The following is a 19,162-nucleotide window of genomic DNA, read 5'->3' as shown; positions in this document are numbered from 1 at the left end:
TCACTCAAAAGGGTTGGGAATCACTGCTCTAAAAGCAAAACCCGCAGTGGTTATCATAGATTGTAATGGGGTGAACTATTTATGAGCCAAAAGACACTCAGGCATCGTATCAGAAAGACAGCCTCAAGCAAAGACTGTTAAACAAAATGGCTGACTGGGTGAGGCTGCTGATACATCACTGTACAGACAATCAACCAAAGATCTTGAAGACTGTGCTGAGATTTTAAAAGCTGGTTTTACTTTTCTGTTGGAACAAAATATACTGAAAATCAGCAAGCAGTCAGACCCCAACTGTTTTTAAAACATAAAATCCTATACTTTCAGGATGTTAGCTAAAATAAAACAAGATAAAATAAAAAAACAAATCATGGACATTTTCATGTGGATTTCAACATTTTCAAAATTGTCCATAAAATCCCTAAAAAAGAAAAAAATCAGTTAAAATTAGAGAGGGATTTATAAGAAACTGGATAAATACAATGTACATATAAATAAGAGATAGACAATCATATACAGTCTTCATGCATTCTGAAGTCCATTAAATAAATCAGAAATCCATTTATCTGTGCTGTTTAACCAGAGTAACCAGCAGAACTTTATTACTGTGCGTGCTTTTTCTTTTTCATAATCTGAGATTGCCTCAACTCCTCAATCCCATGAGCATATGGGCAGGATTCAGAAGTCAGAGAACAGCCATCAGGATGATGAATGAAAAACCAACAGAGACGTGTTTTAAAAGCTTCAGCAGAAAATCTTCGTTTTACTTCTGGCTTGGTTCGCTTTGATGGTCTCTCTTCTCTCCAGTCACGAATCTGAACTCTTCCATTTAGAACTGAGGTTATTTAAAAAAAAAAAAAAAGGAAGTACACAAACCATTACTAGGGGTCATGGGAACTACATTGGCAGAGTATAAATACTCTGTGAACACAAATGTGTACTACAAATGGTTTATTCATGAAAAACCAATGTGCACTGTGTAGGTATTTGCATAGGAGTAGAAACAAATGCATAAGAAATTGAGAGTGTATATTAAATCTTCTTTGGACCCTCTATATGTTCCCATTTATAAGGGATTTTATTGTTATATAGGACAGTTTTAGGGACCTTATGAAGTCTGTGCTGTGCTGACCTGTTTGTAGATAGGATAGTGGTTAGAATTAAGATCTAAAGTAAGGGGCATAGCAAATAAATAACTATATAAATAGTAAAAAGCCTCTGTGTAGGAATATAGAGGTACCCTCAAAGAGCTGCAGCTACTGGAAAGTAACATTTCTGTCTCTTTAAAGGGCATTAAATGTTGGGAAAGCCCAATACAAACAAAAGATGGAGATAGCCATGTAATGAAAACTCCTGGCTTTGAACACTTGGCACATATCTATAAAAGGAAAATAATTTTGTTTATTTTTAGGGAAAGGGCAATTTTCAAACATATGGGTTAACCTTTTGGGGTCTGATTCAAAATCCACTGTCATCAGTGGAAAGACTCCAGTTGACTTCACTGGGTTTTGGATCAGGGCTTTTATAGAGAAGGAATTTTGTGGTCTGTGGAATAAAGGAGAAAACTAGAAATGAAGAGTTAGTTCTACCCCCACCTCCCTGTGGGACTTCAGGGAAGTCATTTAACATCTTTTGAAATTTAATTTTGATTTTTTTTTTTTTAACATAAATCATACAAAAGCATATGCAGGTGTATGTGTGCACAGACAATGTGAAAGATATTTAAATAAATAAAATTAATATTAATCAACATCAGAACAAAGGAATGCAAACATACTAATCTATTGCTTTACAGGCTTAGCATCATTTACATTTCTGTGCCCCAGTTCAACCTCCTAGCTGCAAAGTAATGTCAGGTATCCACCTCACTCGGGTATCACAAGGTCTAATTAAAGTAGGGTTTCTAAAGTGCTTTGAGATCCCCAAATAAAAAGGGGCAATAAGTGCAGATAGTGATTATAAGTATTATAGAGAAACCTGGTATTCACAAGTAATCCTCTTTATTAATGCTTTACCCTAAACATTTTTCTTTGGCTTAACCGTCTTTTTGCCAGGAGCTAAACACTACGTATTGCAATCCTGCACTTTTTCCTCTTTCTTTTGACACTGCATTATTCCACCTTTTAAAAATTAATTGGTAATAAAAAACAGGATATTCATTCTCCGATCTGTAAATAAGAATCTTCAGCTGTGAGAATGGTGCACCAAAGCAAGTAAGATACACATTTTCTGGCAAGCTACCAGCTACTCCATTGGTGCCTGGTGACACACTGGACAATGGTCATGGGTCAGACAACTGCCATATTTCTGCTAACTAACAGACTAACTATCTAACATAGGACTAACAGACCCATGAACTGAAAATTCTTTATAAAACTCTCCAACTTTATACAAACCTATGCACCAGCTTTAGAAAGGGCTGGTTTTGAGTAATATTATTCAGCTGCTAGGCATCAATGCTGCAAAAATCCTACACTGACAGCAGCAAAAAGAAAACCGAAGAAAATCAAGAGAACATTAAAAAAATATATTTTGCTGTTAGCTTCCTGTTCTGCCAGACTACAGCAGCCTGCATAAATCTGTCAAGCCTCACATAATTAGAGGCTCTTGTCAAGACCAGTTATCTTTTGTGCTGGCATTTTTCTCTGTAGTGCTTGTTAAAGGCAGACTAAGTCTTAATGAAAGGCTCTTGTAGACTTTCTTACCCTGCACTTGACTTCCTTCAACACGGTGACCACTGTAGGGAAAAAAAAAGTTTTCTCCAATCTAGTCGAAGAGTAGCATGGTCTGCACAGGGAAGCATGCCAGATGCACGATTCGTGCACTACCAGCTGGTTGATTAGCAAGGCACCAATCTCGTTCTGCCCATACCCTTCAAAGGAAAGCTCTACAGATGACATCTTAGGAAATACAATAGGGGTAAATATAAGGAAAACTCTGCTCATCATGGAGGTGTATTCAGTATTTAGAGGAGCTACTGCAGTAACCTTTCCATTATTTGTAAGCCAAGTCAGAAAAATATAAACGGAAGAGATGATCAATGAAATTCTCTCTATTCTTTACCTTCAAACACCTGATGATTGTTCTTGAGCAACGTCTGTAGTCCTCCATATTCGTTCTTTAACCTCTTTAAAGTCTCTTTGTCTAAATGTTCTGCTACTTCCCTCAAGGAAAGACTTTCTGCAGCAAACAACAATATACCCATTAAAAAAGGAACGTCAGTTCACCAGACCACCATAATTACAAGCAGAATCTATACACTTCAGTATTGTAGCCCAGCAGTGCAGTTAGAGGAAGCTGCAGGGTATTTTAGGAGATATTTTGTACAGTTTATCTGTAGAATGGCAGAGAATGTTTTGCTGGTGGTTTTCCAGAGTTCATAGTGTGAATTTCCATAAGTGACGTGAATCCCCACACTTTCATATTCCTCAGTTTTGTATTGCAGCAGCTCCTACAGACTCTACTGTACTAGGCACTATATACACAGGTAATAAAAGTCAGCTCCCAAAGAGCTTCCAATCTTAGCATATGACGAAAGACAACAAATAAATGAGGAGAGGAAGATAAAGTAATAGTGAAAATCATCTTTTTTAGTGTAATTACATTTTTAGGGTAATAGCCAGCACCCTTCTATTCCTCTCCCCCATTCAGGAGCTAAACATTCAACTTCATGTAACAAATTGAGAACTGTAGCCACTTCATAGAACCATAGAAGTAGGGCTGGAAGGGACCTCGAGTGGAAATCAAGACTAGAGCGCTGCAATGAGGCAGACCAAGTGAAACTGGTGTTTGTCCAACCTGTTCTTAAAAACTTGCAGTGATGGGAATTCCACAACCTCCCTTGGAAGCCTATTCCAGGACTTAACTATCCTTATAGTCAGGAAACCTTTCTAATATCTAACCTAAATCTCCCTTGCTACAGATTATGCCCATTACTTCTTGTCCAACCTCCAGTGGAAGTGAAGAACAATTGATCACTATCATCTGCATAACAGCCTGTGATGCTGAGCCAGCAAGAGTTAGCTGATCCTTTTAAGAAGTACTACCACCTAGCCAGCCAGGTTTTCCCCATTTTGTAGTTGTGCATTTGATTTTTCCTTCTTAAGTGTAGTACTTTGTACTTGTCTTTACCGAATTGCATCTTGTTAATTTCAGACCAATTCACCAATTTGTCAAGGTCATTTTGAATTCTAATCCTATCCTCCCAAATGCTAGCAACCCCTCCTAGCTTGGTGTCATCCACAAATTTTATAAGCATACTCTCCACTCCATTATCCAAATCATTGATTAAAATATTCAATACTACCAGACCCAGGACAAATCCTATGGGACCCCACCAGATACATCCCCCAGTTTGACAGCGAACCATTGATAACTACTCTTTAAGTACAGTCTTTCAACCAGTTCTGCACCCATCTTATAGTAATTTCATCTCAACCACATTTCCCTAGTGTGACATGAGACTGTCATGTGGGACTCTGTCAAAAGCCTTGCTAAAATCAAGAAATAGATATAAGTATTTGTAGACAGGCTTTCAAAAAGTAGCCTAAAATTGTCGACCATAAAATGTAAACTGAATTAATTTAAAAAAAATAAAAGTACAGGCTCTCAACCAGTATTTAATCTAGCAAATATTTTTTAAAAATAGGATGTGAATAGAGATTAAAAAAATCTAAATGGTATGGCATCGAAGGAGATTAGCAGAGAAATTTTTACAAATGATTTTGCAACTAATTAACATTACTGCAATAATCCCTGTAATTAGTACACTAAAAGGACTCAAGAATATTCTGTATATTTGCTGTATGAATAGTACCTTAATGCTATGTATTGGCAGTGGCAAAACTACATTTTAATAGCAAGCACTGTTGTATGCAATGTATGTTACACGTTAAGAATAATCTTACCTCCTTGGTTCCAGGTGTTCAAATGTACATCAAGTTTATGATCACATGGTTTCTCTTGGGTTGCATTTAATAGTAAGCTTGCCACAGTCAAAACCACAACATCTACAAAATCCCGAGGGAGAGCAGCACAGTTCCTGACTTGTTCGACTTTTTCTCTGGGTTGAAATCCAGATAACCAGATCCTGCCACTACCATCTGTCTTTGTCTCATTTTCAGCACACTCTGACCCTGCTGCTTGGTCAATGATATGGTTTACAACATGGTCATTGTCACGCTGACTAGATCCAACTATTTTGTCTGGTGTGACCCCAGTGCAGGACTGACGGTTGTTGATATATTCTGTCCTCTTTTTATCAATTCGATCCTCTTGCATAGGTGGATATGTTCTGGACTTCCCAATGAGGCATACCTACGTTAGCAAAAAATAAATAAATGACTATTTATACTGCACAAAAGGTTTTCATGATGCGTTACAAACAGAAGGCCCCCATCCTAAAAACTTGTATACATGTGTTTGATTTTAAGCATAGGAGCAGTCCCTTTGAACTTCACATTCAATGACAGTACAGAATGTATTTATTATTTGTATTGTGGCAGCACACAGGAGCCCCAGTCATGTATCAGGATGTATCACCTGTGCCAGGTGCTGAACAGAACAAAAAGACAGTCCCTTTTGGGTAGGGACTATTTACAGGACCAAAAAATGGGCTCCAACTTTAAAGATCTTATACTGTGAATGTTATGGTATACAGAAAGGGACAAACAATCTAAATGATATGGGACAAACAAAGACAATAGGACACTTTATGGGAAAAGCAGATATATAATAAGATTTTCATTCCACAAACATGCATATGATTATGTAATACTATGAAATGATACAGCCCCTTTTGCTTCCTTTAGGTCCCTTTTTGTGATCCTAAGTGAGACATGACAGGCCATGCAGGAGACAGATGAATAATTTTAGCCTTTGTATGGAAAATATTGTCTGCAATTATGTACTAATCTGTTGTGGCCTATCTTTCCAATACCAGCATAATAAACAAAAATACAGGGGTTACAGATAGCTAGCAACATTATAAAGCGTCATCCAAAATTACCCTTTTTGTTGAAGGAATTCTAAGGCAATCTTCTTCCACACTGAAGCCACATACGAATCCTACTTGTGTAACAAAATCAAGATATTCTCTGTACTGCGTCTTCTGGCTTTGCCTCCGGTTATATTTTCCGTGGAAATCAAAGAAGCAACAAGGCAGTACGAAGTAACAACAAGAATAGGAAGACCTGCAAGCAAGAAGGATTATTGGCTACTGAATAATAGTTATAGAAGGCCAATTTTATTAAGTGACTGTATGAAACACAATCAATACTCCTTCAAATACAAGCAATAAACAATCATTTTAATGGAGTGACAGAGCTTCTACATCAAGTAGTATAAATGTGTTCCTCCTTCAGTGCTCCTATGAGTGAAACAGTCATGGGTTACTTTGATTGTTTGCTCTAGAGATTTATCATCCCAATTTAATTTAATACCAAAGGACCAAGTCCTGCAAACTCTTGCTGCCGGATGTCGTGAGTGGGACAGTTCAAGGTAGTAAGTACTATATCTGACAGTAAGGATAAAATCTAGTTAATTTCTTCTGTCACAAAACTGGGGTGATGCCATGGTATTACAGCTTTCTGTGATGGAGAGATACTTCTACACAGGAACCCTACTCTCATGCTCCCTAAAGGGATACCTACAGAGATAAGTGTTTTGTGCAATAGCAATCACCATTAAACACCAACCCCACACAGTCCTGCAATGAGATCACAGACCACCACATTGTTTCATGAACACTGGAAGCAAAAGTATGAAAATATCACAAGGCATGCATATAATAGAGCTTAGAAACTTTTTTCCATACCTAGCTGCAATTACAGGTATCCATGGTGTTAGTTCATCTGAATGGTTTCCTATTAGCCAGTCAACATCTGGAAAGAGATAACTGTCATCTGGTCTGATTGCACGTTCCTAAAAAAAACCCCAAGAACATATCATTGCCAATTTTTTTAGAATTACTGTATACGATACAGTGATGGGCAGCAGTATAAACTCTAAACCCTAAAATAGATCTGAGGGGAACAGCAGCAGTGAACGTGAATGACCAATATTTGTGATCCGAACTGAAAGCAAATACTTTTGCCATGCAAGGATTTCTTATTGATGCAAAGCATAAATAAGGCAGTAGTAGAAATACATAAACAAGTTGGATGTAAAGCTAGACTGACAGTCAGAGGAGGCTATAATTATTATTTTATTAATAAAATAAAATAATAATAATAATAAAAATAAAATCACATGTAAATATAAATATAAAATGACATATATTTGTATCCTTCCCCCACCATTTTTCTTGTGCCTCTTGTTCTTTTAGATTACAATCTTGAAACTGTGTCTGCTTGGGCAGATTCCTGTGTCCACAGACAGCCCCACTGACTTCAATAGCAGGAATCAAGCCTAAGATCCTAAACTCTTTGGGACAGGACAGTGTCTCCATACATTTGTGCAGCATCAATTGAAGGTGATTCATCAGAATTCAGCTTCTCTGGTCTGCTTCTCCACCCCAGGTCCCTCACAAATGAAATCCCATTTTTCCCTTCAATACCCCTTCGTCTCCTCTGTCCCCTCATGACCACTCACCCTCCTATAATCTATGATATCACCCTCACATCATCTCACACCCCTCTATACAGCCACTATTATTTGCCCTTCAATTTAACAAGGAGTTGCTGCCTGGCGCACACCAAGTCAGGGGATTGCTAGGATGTATGTGGGTGCTGGGGAAAAGGATTTTAATGGTGGGCTTTAATTACGGAGGGCTGGGCTGTGGGGGCCCTCAGTCAGTGTGTCTGTGCTGAGGTATCAGCACCTGAAGCCTACCCCTCTGCCCCTACTAATGCCACAGATAATGCACAACTAATCTCTGGGTCACTCCAAAAGCAGGTCTCTTGAACAAGAGGAAGAACTGTTATTGGATTAATCTAAAAGTTCGAGAATGGCCAGTGCCCCAAGATGCTATCAGCATGCGTCTGAGAGAGAAAATTGGAATTTGTGGCTATTTAGCCAGAGGAACCCAAAGAATAGTGAGGAAGAGAGCTAAATTTTAAAAAGGAGGCATTTCAAAATGTTTCCTCATAAAAGTTAATATATTTTTTTCTCAAAATTTCCATTGAAAAATTAACAGTCCTCTGAAAAGTTGGAAACTGAACATAGAAAGATTTTAATCCACTTTAAATTAAAATCTCTATACAACCTTAACTCTGGAGTCACTATCAATGTCTCCATTTTACATACAGCGTGCATGCATGTATGTACACCCATTACACACACACATACGTTTCTGATCTTGAGCCCAAATAAGTGAATGGGCAAAACTTCCAATTACTTCCATGGGGCAGGGCCTACATGAATTAATATATAACAGGAGAGACCAGAAGATGATTAATTAGTTCAGCAGTGACTACTAGACACAGTATCTGGGAGCGAAGTAAGATTGGCTTGGTGCCCTAGACTTTTATTTCCCAAATCCTTGGCTTAAATTTTGGCTCTGGACTGCATGTAACAACAACTGGGATAATCACATTCAGTCTCTATTTGTGCACACTTGAGAGCCACTAAACAGCTTGATACAACTGGCGATCTCTGTACTTGAGGACTGGGACCAGAAGAACAGGGATGGTGTATGCCAGCACTGAGATGAATTAGTAGAGTTGCATGTAATAAATTAGCACCTTGAGCTTCAATGACTTGGGCCTTGTGTACACTAGAAAAATAAGTCGACCTAACATAGGTCGACTTACAGCCTCCGCAGTAATTACTGTGGTGGCTGATGTCCACACAACCCTCCTCGGGTCGGTGAAGTGCGTCCTCACCAGAAGCACTTCCACCGACCTCAGAGGGGCAGTGTGGGGAGCTGAGAAACCTGGCTCTCAGCTCCTTGCCAGGAGCCCCACAGCCTCCTGGGCTCCCAGTGGGCTGCCACCACCCCCTCTCCCTCCAACTCCCCATTCTCTGCTAGGAGCCAGCCCTGGGCTTCTCCCCTTCCCATTCCCCACCAGGAGCTGGGGAAAGCTGCCCAGAGCTTGCCCCCTCCCTGTTCCCAGAGGGAAGCTGCCTGAGGCTTCGCACCCCTGGGGAGTGGGTCCAGCTGGGGTCCCCCACGCCCACTCCCTTCCAGGAGCTGGCAGCCTTGTCAATTTCACGGAGCCATAAAACTGACAAGGCTGCCTTGGCTTCCTGCCAGGAGTGGGTAGAGAAAGGCCTGGGCTTCCCACCCTGCTTGCAGCTCAGAGCAGGATCCAGGCACCCAGGCTTCTTGCCCCACTTGCAGCTGAGAATGGAGACCAGCTGTTCAGCTCTCAGGAGGGCTTTCACTGCTTCAGTGAAATTGACAAGAATGACACCCCACTGCAGATGTAAGGGAGGCAGTGTGTACATTGACACTGTGTTGCCCTAACTAAGCCAACATAGGCCCTACACCTCTCATCGAGGTGGTTTTATTTTGTGAAAAAAACAGGGCAAATTTGTCAGGGGTGGTGCTTGCAGTGTGTACAACAGCACTGTTTTGTTAAAGAAAAAAAGCTGACTTTGGTCAACAAAACAGTTTAGTGTAGACCAGGCCTTGTACAAACTCTGCTGGCCTGATTGAAGCTATCATCATCAACCCTTCACACCTCCATGACACTGAAATTCCTGGGGGTTTTTAAACTATGTGGGGAAAAGTCATATTGAGCTCTACTGACATACATTAATCAATAGACTCAACTAGAACACAATCACACAGGGAATTTCTTTTAAAGTAACTGAATCTTGGAAATCTTAGAATACTTTTGAGAGAGTGGGAACAGGGAAAAGTCAATTTCAGGAGTCTAGAGAAAAGAAAAGGAAGAACCCAAGAAAAAAGGCAACTATCAATCAACGTGAAGATTTGGTACACACAAGACTATGCACAGTTGGATTGAAAGTGAATGTTCCTGTGTTCTAGTTGTTTCTGTTCTCATCAAAATGCTAATGTGGAATTTAAAAGATAATCCCTCTTTCAGATCCATTTTCCTGTCCAGTTTGCTGCAGGCTATTATTGTGATGGCTTATTACAAAATAACCATAGCAGGTGACTGTTCCTTTTAAGACTGAACAACAATGCTGCTCCAAAATGGCACACAGCACTGCAAGAGGATTGTGGGCAGAATAGTTTTCAGAGCGATTCTATTATGAACTTCTCAAGAATAAGCCAAATGTTTTTGAGCACTTACGTGGTGTTGCCGCACCACCACTATATAAGCTTTGATCTCTCAGGATCAAAGACTGTATTATTTTGTGTGTGTGGTGGGGGAGTGGGGAAGGTTAACCATTGCTGGTTTTCTCAACTGAAAACGGGGACGAGAGGGGGGGAAATTGAGCATACACAGATACAATGTGAAACGGCCATCCTAACCTACATACATGACTATGCTGAACCATCACACTGCAGCTGAGAAAAGAGGACTCGTGTGTTAAACCTGTATTAATGCTAAATTAAATAATCTGAAACAATGAATGATGAATAAATAAAAATAAAGTTACTGTATGACTGACATTTTTACAATACCTCTAAATGTGTTTGTGGTCCATACATGTCCCATATTTTCCTTCTTCTGACATCAATTCCCCTCCCCGGGTACTGAAATATTTGGATAAATAATTGGTTAAGAATATCTTACATTTATAAGCATGTCTTTCATCCCAAAACTTCATACAAACTTCCCAAATCAATATACAAACTAAATATAGGGATAACTTAATCCATACTGAAATCAGCTACCTCTGTGAAACACAGCATCACTGTGCAACAGGTGGGGATAGAAACTGAATATCATATCAAATGGAAAGAGCAGGGGAAATGTAGGTAGTCAGAATTTAATTACCCAGTTTGGAATTGGACCTGGACACGATGGTTGACTCCTGTTTGGAAAATGCCACGGTTCTCTGTCTGAGCATAAATAGTCAGAACCTTGGTTATCCATCTCATCTCTAACTCACCCTTTGAATCATTCCCAAACACCACTTCCTACAGCACAAAACTGTTCAATAGAGGATTGCCATCCAAGTACTGACTCTGCCCAAGCTAGCTTAAAATGTATCTTACAGGATCTCACCATAAGGTGCTATGGCTGCACACTTAGTTAAGAAACAAGGAACAAATTACCGACTTGACTTTCAGTCTGAGAGTCCTATGTTACACCGGACAGATGAAATAAACATTTCCATGAAATTTAAAAAGCATTTTTCAAGGAACACCTAAAGCCCTATACATTTTGTTTATGACCATTAACTTCCTTTTCAAATATTTCTTTAAAATGATGAAGAAAATGTTCTGAGATGAAACAGACAGACTCTGAAATTCATGGAACTGTGTTGTATCACATATAATTCCTTTTTTTTATTCTTATTTTTGTCTGCATCAAACATTTCTGATAAAATCAGCCTCAAGGATCTATGTTTTGTTATGTTCCAGGCACACAAGCACCGTATACTGTTGGTCTTTTTCACAATTACATGACTATTTGCCATACTATGGAAAAATATCTTGTAGTTTTGCAGAATGGACTTTGGCTTCAATACAACCTTCCTTCTTCAGAGATATAAATTACTACCCTCCCCATTATTTTTTCTTACCTGTGGATGTATATATATACCTCCTGTCTGATTTCTATTTTATGCATCTGACGAAGTGGGTTGCAGCCCACGAAAGCTTATGCCTGCAGAAATATGTTAGTCTTTAAAGTGCTACAGGACTCTTTTTTGGTTGTTTGTTTGTTTTTTGGGTTTTTTTGTAGCAAAATTAAATCCCAAGCATGGGTTCTCTGGCTCATTTAATCTTTTAGCTACCAGAAAATGTCAGCAAGTTATATATTTTCTGCTAGGTTAAATTGCAGGGTAACAAAGTCAGCTGCCCAGGAAATCAGCTTAATCACTACTGTTAATGGATAAATCCTGCAACAGATCAGGGCTAGTGAATTTTCTTTCCAAGGATCAACTTCGTGTGGAGTGCTCTCAATTTGTAAATGTTCCCCCGAATTCAAAAAGGCAGTACAGGCAGCAACTAAATCCACAGACTGTGCCATATGGTACAGCCTACGATATGTTTAGTCCATACTGTATTAACTGGTTTCATTTTTTGACGCAGGCAAACAAACCCCATTTTAAAGCCCCAGCCCACTGTGTCTTTGATAGATTAGCACATAACAGATTATAAGAAAGATTTCATTTCAGGATCCTTCACTTTTTGTTGATTTTAAGAGTTATTCCCCCTCTGGCAATGCCCATAGCATGATTAGGCTGCATAATGACATTTTGTTTCTTTTCCTCTACATTAGACTTGAGCAGGAAACAAGTTCATTTCATGAAGAACCACTTCTACTAACAAAAAGCTTCTAATCAGTTATTTTTCCCCCGCATAATTACACAAATTCAAAACCTTGCTTTAGTGACATTAATGAAGTGCATTCCAGCTACCAGCGTGCTAGATAAAGGAAAAGAGAAGCAGAATAATGAACACCTGCACTTTTGTTCAAAAAGTGATTATTTTTACCCCTTCGTTGCTCAGAATATGAACCAGCAGACCATTTCCGCATCCTAGGTCTACAAAAGACTGTTTCTTAGACAACCTTTTTACTGCTCTCTCCTCTTCCCAAAGGATCTAAGCAAAGACAAAAATTAAAACAAATGTTAAATCGCTCAGAGCATTTTCTCAAGGATTAAAATATTTGTGGCCCATTCCAGAAACTCTTATTCACACGAGTAGAGATATGGACTGACTTCAGTGGATCCTCTCCTGTGAGTAAGGACTCACATGAACAACGGTTTGCAAGTGGGCGCACCGAATACATTTTCAAGTAAAAAGTTAAAATGACAGGTTGCATAAACTAACAATAAAAGTTAATGTTCACATGGAGTGATGGAAAGGAAGAATGGTTTAAGTGATTAAGGCACTAACCTGGGACTAAGGAGATTGGGATTTAATGCCCTGCTCTGCCACCGACTTCCTTTGTGACCTTGGACAAGTCACTTAGTCTCTTTGTGCCTCAGTTCCCCCATCTGTAAAATGGGGATAACAGCACTAGCTTACCTCACAGTGCTGTTGTGAGCATAAATACATTAAAGAGTGTGAGACACTCAGATACTCTGGTAATGGGGCCCATGTAAATACTTTAGACAGAAATAACACAGTTGTAGGATCACACAACAGGTGGCCAAAAATCTTGGTTTGTGCCACATAAATGAACAAAAATGGCCATCTTTCTACCCCTCAGCTAACGCAGCTATCATTTTGCTTCCCTTTTCCACAAGAGTATATTTTTGTGTGTCTTTCCTGCTGCCCTTTAAAACTCACAACGGGAGGTAGTGAAAGTAGGTCATTTGTGATTCAGAAGCAATCTGCCCCACTAATCAATTTTCCCCATAGGCAGGGGGCAGAAAAGTCTGAATGATAGTATTAGTACTTGGACCTTACTTTACTGCTTTTACCCAGAGATTTCTAAGATGCTACTTTTTATGGGTGTGCAGACTGAGGTACAAGCAGACAAAATAACCTGGTCAGTCACATAGCAGCGCTGGGGGTAGAATCCAGTTATCCTCCTGCTTCCCAAACAGTGCCTTACCACCGGGACCATGTTGCCTTCAATGGAGCAATGTCTTGACAGGGGAACTCTGCGCATCTTAGAAGCTGTGAAGCTGAGGGAAGTGGTTGCCATGAGGCGCTTGCAATGGGGTGAAGCTCCTGCACAGCTTAGGAGACACGATGGGAACCATTTTCTCCTCTCAGCCTCTGCCTACTTCCCGTGACATAAACGGCACTTTTACTCCACCTATCCCTCATACAACCGCACACCGCTAACCAACATGCAGTCTGCTGTGCAGCTCCTGAGCCTCACAGAAGTGGAATCCTTCTGCCACAATGCAAAGAAATCATATGGGCTGGTTGTATATTATTTTCATTCAGCAGGGGCATTTCTAGAATTATTTAATAACATCAGTGAACGATGTTCGAATGAATTCCTAGTTTACTAACACTGCTGCAGGATACTCAGTGCAGCTCGGCCATGTAAGTCAGAACTGGCCTTGTCACATAATGTAGGTCTTTATTTGCCATAAGCACATGGGACTTTACTTAGAGAGCACCTGCCACTGGATGATCTCAGCAATTTATAAACATAAATAACTTATTATTTCCCTAATGCCTTAAGGATGGATGTTTCTTTTGGGGCTAATGTAGTAGTGACAGGCCCTGACGCAATGAGCTTAACTATCTAAATGAGATATAACACGACTAGGGATGATAAACAAAAGTGGTGCAAGGAGGACAAGGGTTACAAGAGTGACAGATCGGGAGAGTGAAGTGAGCGTTGAAGAAAGAAAGCAAGGTGATGTGGCAAACAAGGCGAGGGAGGCTATTCCAGCCACAGGGGGAAGATCAGAAAAAAGGCATGATGATTGTCATGGAAGAAAGACAGAAAGGTCATGATCCTGCAAAGCGCCCAGTACATTCTATGAAGTTCTGAGCACCCTCCATATTCACAGGTAAGCCAATGGAAGTTAAGAGCACTCACCAGAACCCAGGATCAGACCTCGAGGGAGCATTAACATGAGATAAGCTTGCAAAACACAGGCACACATAGGAGCTGAGTGGGTAAAGCAGGAGAGGATCAATAGGTAAGTATTAATACCAGTTTTACAGGCAGTCACACTGTGGTTGAGCTGGAAATTACAGTCTTAAGATTCTGTGTAATGCACTGGCTTTGTGTATCTGCATGTGATGCCACTCCCTCCTTGATGGACAACAGTATGCGACCTACTACTACTAGTGATAACCCTTTTATCTCAAGTGGAAGAGGCCTGAATTGATTGACTCAAAGGATCATGACACTATGCAGCTGCATAGGCAATTCATCTGATAATTGTTTGTTGTATGCAGGACATGGATTTGTTATAGGGCCCTATTCTATGGCTCTAATGACCAGATAGACAGCCTCTCAATCAGATGTTACAAAAGGCACATCAATCAACTGAGTAGGATTATGTTTGCTTAGAACAAACAAAAATAACAGGAACCCTTTGAATATAGCATTGATGTCTGTGCCTTTGATTGCTGCTAATTTGTTAGTTTCATGGATATTCACTTCATTCCCTTTCACAAGTTGTTATTTTGGTGCAATTCCATCGGAACACCAGCTTGTGTTTACATTTTCTGCTTTACAGATCATGATGTTAAGCATGATGGCACTGCAGCAAGTTCCTGTGAGGTGCCAATCATCTCCTACACAGATCCAGCCCCATCCATATGGACCAATCCCTTTCACAACACACACAGAGTGGATACTTGTTTGGGCACGTGCCTAGACAGCATGTCAACTCAATGTGACCCCAGAACAAAAGGGTTTCCCTTTTGGTTGCAGTGGAAAGCCAAAGTCTGTGAGAAGAGAGAAAGGTTGACAATACCCTTTTTTAAACATCTCTTTAAGCTATTTACAAATGGCTCAGTAGTGTACACCATAATGCTGATATTTTAAAATTCTGCAAGCAGGATGGATAGAAATATTGCTTAATAAAGTTAATGAGTAGCTGTGACAGTCTTTACCCTTATGTTCACCCTTTTACAAGACTACAATACATTTTGTACAAAGTAAGCCTTGTGAGGTATCATTTGAAAACTCATAATTCACTGGTAAAATATGTTTGGCCACACTGTATGTGAAGTTATAAGATTCTACTGTATGACATTACTGGGACATGCTCCAAGTTTAGAAAAGCAGGTACAAGCCAGTTCCTCAAATACAAAAGGCAAACTCAGCCAGGTGTCAACAAAATCAAAATAGACTATCACCTGGTTAAGCAGCCTTCTTTTGGCAGGAAAAAGGGCGTGAGTGAGACATTTACATGGTGGCAAAGGAACAGCTGGAGGTTCCATCCCTACACACTTTGTCTCCTCAGCTGGAGATGATTTTCAAAGGGAATAAGAGAACTATAAGAAAGGGGAACAGATGCCCCAAAATTTTTCCTCTCTCTCTCTCTATCCACGTAACCACATCACCTAAAGAAAAGAAACAGAACTTGAACTGGGAGAAGGGTCCTGGCTGAAAGGATTCCAGCCAACAAGACGGCTAACGCATACGGTGAGAGAGACTTTTTGCTTTCTATACATTTAGCTTAAGTTGGTATTGGTTGTGTTTTACCTTTTATTTCTTTGTAACCAACTCTGACTTTTATGCCTCATTACTTGTAAACACTTACAATTTTTATTTCTGTAGTTAATAAACTTCATTTATTGTTTTATCTAAACCAGTGTGTTTGAACTGAAATAATAGAATCATAGAATATTAGAGTTGGAAAGGACCTCAGGAGGTCATCGAGTCCAACCCCCTGCTCAAAGCAGGACTAACCTCAGCTAAATCATCCCAGCCAGGGCTTTGTCAAGTTGCAGCTTAAAAACCTCTAAAGATGGAGATTCCACCATGTTTGGGAGACTCTCTTTGAGATAACAGGATTTGTGCATATCATTTTCTATTAATAAAATAATGGACTTTCTATGAGCTTGTATTGCCCAGAAGGAGAGAGCAGAACAGTACAAGACACCCATTTCTGGGGATAAGTCTGGGACCAGGAATTTGCTGGTATTGCTGTCCAGTATAATTCAGGAGTAACTGATTATAGGATTCATATAGTACAGCTGGGAGTAATTTACATGCTGGAGTCTCTGAAAGCAGACCAGGAGTGCTTGCTTTCAGAGCAAAGCAGTGTAAAAGGCACTCAGATTGGAGAATTGAGGGGACAGAGCTGTTCAACAGTCCAGATTGTACGCTGGGTAATGTCACAGTACCTTTTGTAACCAATAACTGAATCATTTTAACAATTGTTATTAAAACAATTACTGTCACTTCATAGGACATATATTATCTCTAGAAACACAATAGGTTAAACTTACAGCCATTGTCATAAAGTATATTTAAAAACAAAAAAAAATTCTTAAAGAATGTTCCGCAAGATGTGATCATCCTACCCCAGAAGAATGTGACTGTATTCTCCCTACTACTGGTATCCTTCTACAAATGTTATCTTTGACCATAAAATTGTAAGCAATAGGATTGCATTATAAAGCACTATCCATAGGAGAGTATCTTCACCAATATTTTATTTTACAAATGGAGAACCTGAATCAGACAGAGATTATGACTGAGATTTTTCAGAGCAGTCTAGGGCATTTAGACCTCTTCAGAAAACATTAAAAAATGCCTCAGTGACTGAAGGACCCTAATACTCATTTTCAAAAGCACCTAAGTAATTTAAGGCCAGATTTTCAAAGGTATTTAGGTGCCTAAAAATGCAGATAAATCCAACTGTGCACCAATTTGTACCTTTAGATGGCTAAATACCTTTAAAAATCAGGCCCTGAGTTTCTTTTGAAAATGGGATTTAAGGGTGAAATTTTCAAAAACACCTGTATCTTCCCCAGACTGCTTTGAAAATCTCAGCTGAAGTAACTCATGGCAGATTAGATAGAACGTCGTTGGCAGAAATGGGAATACAATCCAGACTTCATGACTCCAAGTCTATTGCTCTAACCACTATTCTATTTTTGCCACCCCAGCTCTCCTAATCTAGTCTTTTCTAAAATCCTGCTAGTCTATTTAATTCAATGACCTCCTGTGTGACAGGGAATCGCAAATGCTGACCTCACGCTTTACAAAGTAATCCTTTTTATTTGCTTGAAATTTACTTGCTATTAATGTTGTCAAATGTCTCCTTTTTCGTATTATGGAACAGCATAATAAAGGGACTAAGCAGTTTTCACTACATCCTTGATCATATTAAGTACTCCCTAAGCCTTTTCCTTTCCATGATACATAGTCATAACTTTCATAATCACCCGTCATATTTAAATCCCTTGGCTCTATTGCCATTTTATAGACCCTTTCAATCACAGTTTGAAAAAAGCAACAGACACATACTCAAGGTTCTTTTAAAGCTACGTTTGAGAGCATTAGAGTGGCAGTTGTATATCCCATCTCTTTTTGTAAACAGATTTTTTTTTTAGACCTGTAAAATCTATGGAGCTCTTGGTCCTTCTATTCACAATGTACAACATTATTGGCCTTACATTTTAAAAATAAATAGTACACTAAAAAATGGTTGTTTTTCAGAGATTTTCTATAATTTAAATTGTATTTAGGTTGAGCAGTCACTTACCAGCAGATAAGTAGCAATGGCAACATCTTCATATACAAATTTTTCAGGATCTGTTACTTCAGGCCATACCTTCAGATAAACAGAGGTAAAACTGCATTGTCATTTTAACGGCCTCTCTTTAAAGAACATGCTCAACTAGACTGCCCTTGCCAATCATCACATCTTTAACCTGTTACTGAACATTATGGAATTCTAGCTTTTCAATAAATTAAAAAACAAACAAACAAACAAAAAAACACGTATCCCATGATAGGAGTATGAATAAAAGACTGTGTAAATTTTTGAGAGTCACACAGTAAACTAATTGGTATACACACAATAGGATAGAGAACATCGGCAGTCATTCAGTCAGAGTAGGTCTCTGGGACCAGTTATGCACAAGTCACACTGAACAAAAGCCCAGCACATGTTCTCCAATACACTGTGGGCACACTGATTGCTTATTATGTGACTCAGGAAAATTCACATCCATTTTTAATCGATATAGCTACCATTGGGAAGTTTATTAAGTGTAATGATTTGTATTATAGCAGTGCCAGTAGATCACAGCAGGGAATAAATCTAGCATAATGAAATCTTGAAGAGCTTACAATCTAAGTAGAAAAAGGCAGACAAAAGGTTGGAGAAAATAAGTATTATACCCCATTTACAGATGGGGAAATGAGGCACAGAAAGACTAAGTGATTTGCCTACTGCAAAGCTGTGAACCGAACCCAGATCTAATGAGTAAAAGGCCTTAAGAGGAAGCCTGGTCTTGTGTGGTTATTTATACAGCTATTTCTCCCATGGGGAAGATAATATTGTGACGGCCTGCACCCCCATGGTCACCCTTATAGTGTAATGGTGCGTTGTCTAATGCAAAGTATGTCATGTCAGATGCCTTTGGAATTCTCATGATGTACTGATCGTTATTGTTATAGGAACATGTTTGTTGTAATGTTCATATGTACAGTTATGAGGCTTCACTACGTAACATTCCCAAAGACGTGTCCTC

At 39.3% G+C, this 19,162-nt stretch overlaps 1 protein-coding gene across 2 annotated transcripts in view; it reads right to left on the bottom strand.

The window, feature by feature from the left end:
* Positions 1–216: 216 nt before the first annotated feature.
* TRMT44 (tRNA methyltransferase 44 homolog) overlaps positions 217–19,162 on the bottom strand; it is a 31,539-nt gene continuing 12,593 nt past the window's right edge. For both annotated transcript variants that reach the window (XM_067558877.1, XM_067558878.1), the window contains exons 4-11: positions 18,169–18,237; positions 12,518–12,625; positions 10,535–10,606; positions 6,812–6,918; positions 6,005–6,188; positions 4,905–5,313; positions 3,061–3,177; positions 217–832 (exon numbers count right to left, since the gene is read on the bottom strand). In XM_067558877.1, coding sequence (XP_067414978.1) covers positions 600–832; positions 3,061–3,177; positions 4,905–5,313; positions 6,005–6,188; positions 6,812–6,918; positions 10,535–10,606; positions 12,518–12,625; positions 18,169–18,237 — 1,299 coding nt within the window. In that variant the 3' untranslated portion in view covers positions 217–599. The remainder of the gene's footprint in view (positions 833–3,060; positions 3,178–4,904; positions 5,314–6,004; positions 6,189–6,811; positions 6,919–10,534; positions 10,607–12,517; positions 12,626–18,168; positions 18,238–19,162) is intronic.

This window comes from Emydura macquarii, unplaced genomic scaffold (genome assembly GCF_026122565.2).
Source record: "Emydura macquarii macquarii isolate MOO-44397 ecotype Brisbane River unplaced genomic scaffold, CSIRO-AGI_Emac_v2 contig_2199, whole genome shotgun sequence".
Taxonomy (NCBI): domain Eukaryota; kingdom Metazoa; phylum Chordata; order Testudines; family Chelidae; genus Emydura; species Emydura macquarii.
The sequence above is the reverse complement of the archived record's forward strand: the minus strand, read 5'-3'. Positions and strand labels throughout refer to the sequence as shown.